Genomic DNA, 11440 nt, shown 5'->3' with positions numbered 1-11440 from the left:
GAAGAAGAACTGGACTGTTGCCCAGTGGTCCAAAGTCCTCTTTTCAGATGAGAGCAAGTTTTGTATTTCATTTGGAAACCAAGGTCCTAGAGTCTGGAGGAAGGGTGGAGAAGCTCATAGCCCAAGTTGCTTGAAGTCCAGTGTTAAGTTTCCACAGTCTGTGATGATTTGGGGTGCAATGTCATCTGCTGGTGTTGGTCCATTGTGTTTTTTGAAAACCAAAGTCACTGCACCCGTTTGCCAAGAAATTTTGGAGCACTTCATGCTTCCTTCTGCTGACCAGCTTTTTAAAGATGCTGATTTCATTTTCCAGCAGGATTTGGCACCTGCCCACACTGCCAAAAGCACCAAAAGTTGGTTAAATGACCATGGTGTTGGTGTGCTTGACTGGCCAGTAAACTCACCAGACCTGAACCCCATAGAGAATCTATCGGGTATTGTCAAGAGGAAAATGAGAAACAAGAGACCAAAAAATGCAGATGAGCTGAAGGCCACTGTCAAAGAAACCTGGGCTTCCATACCACCTCAGCAGTGCCACAAACTGATCACCTCCATGCCACGCCGAATTGAGGCAGTAATTAAAGCAAAAGGAGCCCCTACCAAGTATTGAGTACATATACAGTAAATAAACATACTTTCCAGAAGGCCAACAATTCACTAAAAATGTTTTTTTTATTGGTCTTATGATGTATTCTAATTTTTTGAGATAGTGAATTGGTGGGTTTTTGTTAAATGTGAGCAAAATCACCACAATTAAAAGAACCAAAGACTTAAACTACTTCAGTCTGTGCATTGAATTTATTTAATACATGAGTTTCACAATTTGAGTTGAATTACTGAAATAAATGAACTTTTCCACGATATTCTAATTTATTGAGATGCACCTGTAGGTGACCATAATCCACAGGGTATAATCCACAGAAGTACTCCAGAGTCCAAGCATAGCAGGGATAGGATAGATACCACTTAGCCTTCTTTAACGTGCCATGTTGGCTCCTTTTTATCCAATCCCACTCACTTCCTTCCTGTCATGTGACATCTCACATGACAGGTGGTTGTACAGTTCTTAAAGACAAACCATGTAATTTTAAGAGAGATATAAAATGGATATGAGAACATGTTAAACATACTATTAAAACACTATGACAACAATAAAATGTTAAAACATGTCCATATGTGGCTATGTTACACAGTACCCCCCCCTCAGCATCTGAGGATAAGAAGTCTATACCTTAAAAGAAAAGCACAAATATAGTGTCCATATAGTGGGTATCTCTTTAATACAGAGCTAAAAATGTCTGTATAGTCACTTTTGTGTAGCTAGGCATTAGCATAACGGAGACTGCAGGGGAGCCCCCAGCGAGATGGACTATGAACCAGCCTGGGCAGCCCGAGGTAGGTAGTGCAACTCATGCCTGGTTCTTCTGATATCCAGCGTTGCTTTGCCAACATCCCTCCTTATGAAGTTCCCCAGCTGCTTACAATGTTTTAATTGTCCGCAGGAAATGTGGGGTGTTGACGGTGATGTGAGGTTAAAAGATGGATCATCAGGTACAGAGGATTTTTCTCTCTCACCCAGCGGTCCCTCTCCTTTCCACAACCATCACAGGCCCAGACAAAGTCCCAGACATCCTTCCTGATCTGCGGCCACCAAGCAACTTCCACAACCTTGAGAAGAGTCTTTAACGGTGCCTCATGTTGCTCCCAGGTCCCCTCATAGAAGCTTCGGAGTAGGGTGGACACCATCCCTTTGGGAATAACTACATGCATTTTGGAATAAAACTGACATCGAGGTGCCTTCCTACACAAGATGCCTTGCTGGACCTCAAATCGGATCCCAGTGGTTTGAGTTGTGGTGGTAGAGTGGGTTCTCTTGAGCTGGATAATGGTGAAGACCTCTTCTTGGGCAGAAAGAATATCTTTCCTGGAGAAGAAAAGACTGGTAAGTACGTCATGCTTCCTCTGTCATTGTCCAGGAGCTCGGTCTTTGTTATGGTGGTGTGAGATGTTCTCCTCTCCTTTTCCCTTTGCTCTCTGCTCCATAACTGAGGGCATCTGTGAATCTTTGATGGGATTGGAAGAGGGTGGTAAAGAGTCTGGAGTTGTAGGTTTAGGGGTGATTTGGATGTTACCCAGAGGATTAGAACTGGTGAAAATAGTAGATGAGATGGGTTGGTGTTCCTTGAGGGCGGGAGCTCGAACTTCTATCCCCAGCTTTTTCCTCCACTGCTGATCTCTGCGGAGGAAACAGTCCACCATCTGTCTCTCCAGGGTCTCCAGAGCCTGGTGTATAAAATCCTCCATTTGGGCCATTTTTAAATCCACAGCCTCTCTAAAACAAATCTCCCAATTCACAGCACTATTGACAGAGACTTTAAAATCATTTTCTAATTTTAAAACATTCAAGTCCTTCACCTCAGATCTTAAAAGTTCACATTAACATTGTTGGGTGTTATTAATAGTCAGATTCAACATGATCTGGATATAATTGTTGCAATAAAGAAGTTGTTGACTGTCTCACATAACTATTTTATTTATTTTCTTCATTGAAACCAGCAAAGCTTTTTGTCTCCATTTTCTTCTCTTTACACACTCACTTCACCTGGTAAAAACAATCCAATCGTATCCCCATTCAGGCCCCAAATATGTAACGATTGGTCTCTCAACCGGGTTACACAAACTAAAATGAGGATCCTGATTGCACTGAGTGAGTGTGCTTATGTGAAAATAAGAGAAAAAGAGAAATACCAGTTGGTGTACTTACAAAAGTATAAACAACAGACAACAAACACTTGTTAAGTATATATGAAGAACAGTTTTGTGTTGTTTTAGAGTCTGAAGTCCCAAAGTTAGCTCACCAGTGTATTTACAATCTGATAGAGTTTGTGAAGGAGGTGACCATAATCCACAGTGCGAATAGTCTTTGGAAAAGTAAGTAAATCCACAGGGTATAATCCACAGAAGTACTCCAGAGTCCAAGCATAACCCAGGGATAGGTGGTACCACTTAGCCTTCTTTAACGTGCCATGTTGGCTCCTTTTTATCCAGTCCTATTCACTTCCTTCTTGTCATGTGACCTCTCACATGACAGGTGGTTGCACAGTTCTTAAAGACATACCATGTAATTTTAAAAGAGATATAAAATGGACATATGAGAACATGTTAAACATACTATTAAACCACTATGGCAACAATAAAACATTATTTTGTACATAGTATAAAATGTTAAAACATGTCCCTATGTGGCTATGTTACAAACACATTGGATCATATATGTTTTGTAACCAATCGTGACTCAATAAATAGCACTCAAGTTGTATGGACTGCTGCTATCATAATTTTATGGTGTCGTAGTCACCATACGCTTTCATTTCACCCAGAACATGAGGGTGGGGGGTTTTTGGGTGAACTATCCTTTTGATGTTTTAAGAAATTTGTAAAGAGCATAACATAGTACTGCTTTAAAGATTTCCAGTGTCTAATATGCAAACACACTGAATGGTGCACTGTCTGATACACACATTTAAAGACACCATGCTACCAGGTTCCTAATGTGGAGACAATGTTGAGTTTACAGTTTATTTTTAGTGTGACTCAGTTAATAAGGCATCCCATGTCCTTTGTGTTAAAGCGGGAAATAAAATACAGCCTCTTTCAGGCCATTTAAGCTTCATATGATCTGTATGTTTATGCTGAATAGTTTAAGAAAAGTGAAAGTCTACAGAACCAGTCAGTAAGCGTTTTAAAGGAATAGTTTACCCAAACATGGAAATTCAGTCATCATTTTTTATCATTGTTAGGCAGAATGTTAGCCTCAGTCACCATTCAATGCATCTTTTTTGTATAGAGTACAATAAAACTGAATGGTGACTGAGGCTATTATTCTGCCTTTTGTGTTCCACAGAAGAACGAAAGTCATTTAGGTATGAAACAGCATTATATGGGTGAGTGAAAGATGATAGAATCTAAATTTTTGGGTGAAGTGTCCCTTTAATTGTTTTGGAAATATCTCTGTGGGTGATAATTCTTCTCCAAACTGGCTCAAAGGGCATATTTTCAGCTCACAAATAGAGAATGCAGTAGGTTTATCAGCTCTTAAACTGGTTATGGGCTTCACTGCTTTTAAAGTGGACATGAAAGCAAATGATTTGCAATGATTTTTTCCCCTGTCCCCAACTGAGTGTTCTGTTGAGTCGTTTTGGAGGTTCTATTTATATATGGCAGGTTGTCTCAGAAGAAGAATAAGCAGTTATTGACTGGGACTTCTGTGTGGTTTTCTTTCTCTTTTGCTTGTTGTAAAGCTCACAAGCATCCGACAGCCACCTTAATGGCTAAACAAAGAAGCTGGGTGAGGGAAGAAAGCTTTCCTGACATTTGGAAGAAGGCTGAATCTAGAAGCTGTCCAGGGAGAGGGGGGTGGAGGTGGTGGAGAAGAAGGAGAGATACAAGGAACGGATGGAGAAGGGGGAGGTAGGAAGAAGAATAGTGTTTAATCAATGCCTCTTATGTAAAAGAACTCAGATCTGGGTCATTCCTATGCAGTTTATTTTCATGTATGGTTTCATCATATATGCCTTCATATAATGCATAAAATATTAAACTCATAATTTTATTTGTTTTCTTCACATAGGGGTGGATTTAATGTCACTTGTAAAATGAAAAACTGGCAATTTATTAAGAAATACCCCCAGTGTTTCATCCTTTTTCCTTACTCGAATTAAAAATGTTAAAAACAAACATGTTTTCTTAGGAAAATTTTATAAATTGGTAATCAATTTATAGTTTTTTTTCCTGTGTCCTCAATACACCCTGTTAGTCTTTTTTGATTTGATTTATTTGAAAAAAAAAAAAAAAAAAAAAAAACATACAAAAACAATGTACAAGAATGATAATATAATCACCATCCCATACAATAATAATAATAATAAAACAAACTTTGGCGATAAACAAACACAATAAAGCAAAAGTCTTATTTCCATTGTGGTCCTCTATGTGATTAAAAGATCGGAGTACAGGTGAAAGAGGCTAACAGAAACATACTCAGCTAAAATACAAAAAAATATTTAAAAAACTAAAATCTGAAAAATATCTTCAATCAATAACAAAAAAGCCATCTTTTTACAGCCATTCTCAAACTTCTCTCAGCCTGTATATATTTTATGGTAATTTGTAATAAAATAAAATATAGTAACACTGGTAATTTATTCCAAACAACTGTGCTTTTGCATAAAAAGGTATTTTTCCCTGTTAAACTCTTAAATCTACAGTACATTAATACAAATTTGCATTACTATCTCTTGTGGCATAATTATGATGACCTTGGAACTGATTTTTTTAATATATATATATATATATATATATATATATATATATATATATATATACCTGTATATATTTTTTTTATTTTTTTATTTTTTATTATTAAAATACTTTTCTCAACGGCAAGAAACCAAGATCCTTAAAATGTAATATTCCTTTAGCTAACAAAAGCTAGTTCCTTAATGACATCATCCTAAAAGGAAGCGACATCATTTTGGTGGGGGAAAAAGGAGCACATAAGTTATGTTTTGTGATATTTGTTGTTTAAAGCATTCCATCCTGTTTGTTAACATTACAGAAATCAGTATTATGATTTATAAAAATTAATAATGCTGGTTTAAAAAAGATCAAAATTAACACCCCCATATAAGCCATCTCTCAGTACCTCACTTAATTTCCACTCTGTTAGGTTCCATCCTGTTACCAATCCTCTTAATCGTCTTACCATTCACAAGTCATAATTATAATAAAAATTGGTGGATTCCGTCACAGGCTTGTCAGTCTTTGGTTATCATTATGTGCGTTGAACCCCAATGATTTATTATATTTAGAAATACAATACATTTATTTTAGTTACATTTTACTATCATATAAATGTTTTAGATCCCCGAACCCAACCCTGTTCCTAAATCTAACCAGTTATCAGCAATAAAAAAACATGTGACAGGTAAATGTTGTCACAATCATTTTAGTTACATAACATTATATTTTTGAACACCCAACCCCATGCCTACGCCTAACCAGTTTTCAACAACATAAAAGACATAACAAGCACATAAGAGCACAGTCACTAGAAATTATTCAAACATTTTTGACAAAAACAATATAAAAGTATTCCAATCAACTCTGTGTTCAAAGTCCTTCAAAGTCACACGATAACTTCAGAGAATGAACTTTACTATAACAAAATTTTTGTGTGCTGACTTTTACGTGCCGAATTCTACATTTTGACACAATTTCCTGGTGAAATTAACACTAGAGGTGCTACAACAACTGTGCGTTTTATTCACTTTCACACAAATCAGGAGCACAACAGCTGATTAGCAACCCCCCGCTGGACATTTCACTGGGAAACTGCATCCAAACTTGTTATAAGGTACATTATTACGTTTTGCAAAAAATTTGCCACGGTCACATAATGTTCATGAGATCAGGCTGGAAAATCTTCCTCTCCCTGAAGACAGTCACATCCCATAAAATAATATACATCCAAAACTTAGAATGCCGCACTCTTCTTGAGGTGACACATTTTTTTATGTTTAAGTGAGTGCGGGTCGGGATATGTAAGCGGAAGTGTAGTTCTAGCAGGAAGATCTCGGGATTCATTCTATCAGGCATCTCATCTAATCACAATACAGCCTCCGCTTTATAAGCCAGCCAGCTGCCTCTCAAAGTTCGCATACATTAGTATTTTCACTCCCCATCCCACCCCATCTCCACAAGTTTAGGTCCCATCCTGGGCGGGGGTAAGCTCCGCTCCTCTGCCGTCATTGCCTCAGGCAGGATCTGACTGTTAATTAAATAAAGACTTAAATTTGGATCAATTCCTCAAACAGAAACATCACTTGAAACTGGACGACCTGGAAAATGGCACACAAATAGAGGATTTTTTTGATGATCATTTTATAGTTCTTTTCACATTTTTGAGCTCCCTTTGCAAACAAAATAAAACTTAGATGATAAAGCAATGAGTAAATAGTGAAAAAAATTCAAATAATTTAATTTTGAAGAAATATTAGCCTTGGGTTAAGTCATGGAATTCTTTGAAATTAGTTGAATGCTGCATCAGATTAACATTTAAAATACAAACCGACGGCAATGTTTTTGGTGGTGCAGGCAAAAGGTCGCTCCAGTGACGTTTCAGCATGAGAGCGTGTTGCTCTTCAAATTTCAACCCAAGCATATTCATTATGTGTTACAAAAGGTACTACATAACAGGAATGACCTAGCTATGTTTAGTATTATTTTAGTTTGCTAATATGATTTTTAATTAGTCTAATATCTTATAATTTAACTTGCCAACAACGCCTGGCACATCTTTGTTTTGACAGGAATCTCTCTTCACCCCGTCACCCCTTTCTGTCTGGCTTTCTTCCCATATGTCTCACTATCTCACCCTGTCTCTCTCCCTCCCTCCCTCTTTGCCTCAACCCAGACCCTCCCTCTCTCTCTCTCTCTCTCTCTCTCTCTCTCTCTCTCTCTCTCTCTCTCTCTCTCTACACACACACACACACACACACACACACACACACAGAGCCTTCTCTCACTCTCACTCTGCCAGTCTGCGGTTCAACATGTTGCCTGAGCGATGCTGCGCTCCACAGTGGAAGCCATCCTGCCGGTGTACCGGCCGCGCGCCACAGCCCGAGCGTCAGTGCTCCATCTGAAGGACCTATGTGAGGAGGGGCGAGACGCTCACAAACCCCAGCCGTCACCCGACAGGGAGGAAGACCACACCGGCTCCATGTGGAGGGAGGCCATGCGTAAGAGGACCTACTTGCTGGAGAGGGGCTCCCGGACAGGAGGAGATGGAACAGGAGAAGGAGGTGTGCGTGGCCGGAGACACAGGTCGCCGGACTGGCTGTATGAGTCGTATTATCGGATGAGCCAACAGCACCCACTTATTGTTTTTCTTCTACTCATTGTGATGGGAGCCTGTCTGGCTCTGCTGGCTGTCTTCTTCGCCTCTGGGCTGGTGAGTGTTTGGAGACTAGGGGGAAGGTGACTGGGGAAGAGGGCTGGGGAACAACATAGGGTTGTATTGAGGGAGAGAGGTCTGTTGTTGCTGTACACAGAAAGTGGGAAAGAAATATAACTTATATTATTCTTTTTTTCTCCATTTAAATTTAAATGAATGCATTTGGAAGATAATGCACCTTTATTCAAAGAGACAGTGCATTTATGGTATTCATTTTAACAGTTGATGTGCTCCCTGGGAATTGAACCAACAACTTTGATGTTGTTAGTGCAATGTTCTACCAGTTGAGCTACAGTAACAAGGTTCATAAAGCAGTTTAAGGGATAGTTCTGACTTGCTTCCATGGAACACAAAGATGAGCTGTTAGGCAGAATGGCAGCTATAGTCACCCTTCACTTTCATTGTATGGAGAAAAAATGGTGACTGAGATTAACATTCTGCAATTTGTGTTCCACAGAAGAAAGTAATTTGTATGTCATATGATGACAAAATTTTCATTTTTGGGTGACGCAATTATCATGTGCATCTGTAAATTTATTTTCTGTGCTCAAAAACATCAAACGTTAGAGAAAACTCCAGCCAATCAGCTGTTTTCTCTGATTGCAGCAGCCATAAATCTTTGTTTACATTATGCAGTATGTAATCTCTCTCTTCAAAGCATAATTTCTGTGATTCGTGTGAAAGCCATAAAGAAGCAGCACGCAGGGTATAATCAGTGTCTGGGAGGAAAGGGAACAAGTATATTTGTAAAATCAGTGGATTTAGTCATGGGCAATTAAGCAGAATGGATCAAGCAGAAACTATTAACCTGTCAACAATACAGCTGTTTGCATTTTTCTCTCATATTCAGTTTAGCACATTTGGAGGAAAATTGAATTCCTGTTTAATTCAAGCCTTTTGGTTAGTAAGCTCTTCTGTAATGCAGAGAATGATGTGTTAACTATTAGCTGTGGACTTAGTGAAGTGTCTGGACCAAATGTGATTTTTCTAAAAAATCAAGTGAGGATAAGTTATCTGTAGTAGGGAGGTTGATACATAGGGTGGTTGTCCATGGACTTTTTCTCATCAACATCCAATATTTTCCAAGATTGTATTTATGTATTTATATCAAAGTTTATTATTATTATTGTTATTGTTGTTGTTGTTGTCATCGTCGTCGTTGTTGTTTTTATTATTATTATTTTCATCATTATTAATGTTATTGCTATTAATACTACTATTACTATTACTACTAATATTAATATTAATATTATTCATTAATATATTCATTATAATATATAATTAATATATAATTATAATTATTATTAATTTATATTAATACTATTATTTTTCATGTTGTTTTATTTTTAACGTTTTTAATTACTTAGCTTTCACTAGTTCACTCATTGACAAATGATTTTTTTTTTTATTCTATACGTATATTCCATGTTGTCTCTAAAGTAATGAGGTAATAAAATCTGCACGCATAATTTTTTCTAAAATAATTAGCAAAATGACTTTCTAAAAATTATTTCATGTCAACAATCCACTACTGGCTTATTTTTCCGGTTGAAATAGATTTTATTTGAAGGCTCTAATTCCAAAATTATTATTTTGGTAATTAAATGGGTTTTAGGCTTATTCCTTATAACATCAACATTATTTGATTCATTTCAAGTGTTGGAAATATCTAAATCAGCCCTTTATGCACTGTACATACTGTAGATTGAGCAAATGCAGAAGTTTAAGGGCATATGGGAATGCAGGAGAAATAGAAGCCTGCAGTGTTGTTGAAGCTGCATGTCTGAATTACATTTTTGTACAGATATCACTTGTTCATATGGTGAAACAGTTCACACAGGCGTTCCTATAATTTCTGAGGTATTTCCATCGCTGTTTGTGTAAAAAGCAGAATCATTTGGACAAGAAACATGAGTAGATCTCTACAAAATGCTGCCATGCCATCTGAGATTTCTGTTTGCTTTTCCCATCAAATTCAAGGCAAGAAGTGTTTCATAAATATCTGGAATCTACATGGAAATAAGAGTAGTGTGTACTTCACTCGATTAAACAGCTCTGATGCATTGGGGAGATCGGGGAGTGAATAAGCGACATTTCACAATATGACATCAACCCCTATGCAGATACACACTCTCAATGCCTGCGCTTCTTTCTCTCTTTTCTTTTGACTGCCTGACCTAAATCTCACATCACAGTAGCTGTCGAGCCCGCCTTGGGTTGGCGCAAAGGTCTCTGTGACTCCTATGGCTGCACACATCACACTGATTGTGAAAAAAGCCTTGGAGCACACTTGCGCTCTCAGGGCAATTTTTTTTTTATGAGTGTACTGTGTGAAACCCTGACAATTCACTTCCCTTATGACCTGTTTTTACTTAGCCTCTCACATCTGATAAGTGGCTGCAGGGCTTGCATGCCCCCTGCGTGCTTCATGGCGTTTAGTAGTAGACCAATCTTGCAGGTTTTGGCAGTGCCAGGCTGGTTTTCTGTGCTTTATGCTAAAACAAATGAGGCAGTTCCACTATGATGTCTGGATGTTATAATGGTGGACCCTCCATCCACCATGATTTAATTTCTCTGCAATTTTTATCAGGGTTTCCATAACTTACGTGGCTCTGAAAGCTGGCCGCCAACAATTATGCATGCGTCTTTGGTAGTTTTCCTGTGCTATTAGTGGTTTTGTGTTTTGGTGATGCCTTGCCTACTTTTACATTGCATTCAGTAGAAACAGCGGATCAGATGCCTGTGGGAAAATCGTATATTTTAATTTGTAGGTTCAAGGAAGCGCAACAAATCTAATTAAATCCTGCAAACTTATAGATGATGACCCATTGTCTGAGATCTCATGTAAGGAGTTTTTAAGGTATTATTAATTTCTTTAAAATTCTTTAATAAGCCCACTTTTAAAGGTTTTAACTAAAATTTTAAAACCTGAAAAAGAAAAAGTAACAGATTCAGCATTAACAGTGGGTATTTTCGAGCAGACAAGTAAAGGTTGTGGCTGTGAAACAGCCAGACGAGCCCCTGTCAAAATCATACCATGTCACCTCGTATAACATCTAACACCTTATATTTTTCTCACACTTTTAAGTGGGTGTGGATATAATTGCTAAATGGCCTGAGCTCGGTTTTTATTTGGTGATGGCAGATAGAGGTTTAGTATTGTTCTGCAGTAAGAAAATGATGGCAGCAAATGTTTTGTTAATCAGCCTGTTTCTAGATGTGCTTTGTGGCTGTAATAATGATGCTATTGGCTTTTCTAAGACATCATGGGCTCTTCAAACACCGAAACCATCAGAGGCGGCTGATTAGAGCTTGATAGCATTTAGATGTCCCTGTTTGGAGTCTCATATATGCTGTCTCGTTTTGAGAATGTTGAAGATCATTGACATTTTGGTGCACTATAGGCTACATGTACTGTAGCTC

General features: G+C 38.0%; 1 protein-coding gene across 1 annotated transcript in view; it reads left to right on the top strand.

Moving 5' to 3' along the window:
- The first annotated feature begins 7607 nt into the window (after positions 1-7607).
- The window catches only part of LOC127452715 (adenylate cyclase type 2-like), a 224604-nt gene continuing 220771 nt past the window's right edge, over positions 7608-11440 (top strand). The window contains exon 1 of the mRNA XM_051718353.1: positions 7608-8014. Coding sequence (XP_051574313.1) covers positions 7628-8014 — 387 coding nt within the window. The 5' untranslated portion in view covers positions 7608-7627. The remainder of the gene's footprint in view (positions 8015-11440) is intronic.

The sequence above is a fragment of the Myxocyprinus asiaticus genome, chromosome 15 (genome assembly GCF_019703515.2).
Source record: "Myxocyprinus asiaticus isolate MX2 ecotype Aquarium Trade chromosome 15, UBuf_Myxa_2, whole genome shotgun sequence".
In the NCBI taxonomy this organism is placed as follows: domain Eukaryota; kingdom Metazoa; phylum Chordata; class Actinopteri; order Cypriniformes; family Catostomidae; genus Myxocyprinus; species Myxocyprinus asiaticus.
This window is presented reverse-complemented; position numbering and strand designations above follow the sequence as displayed.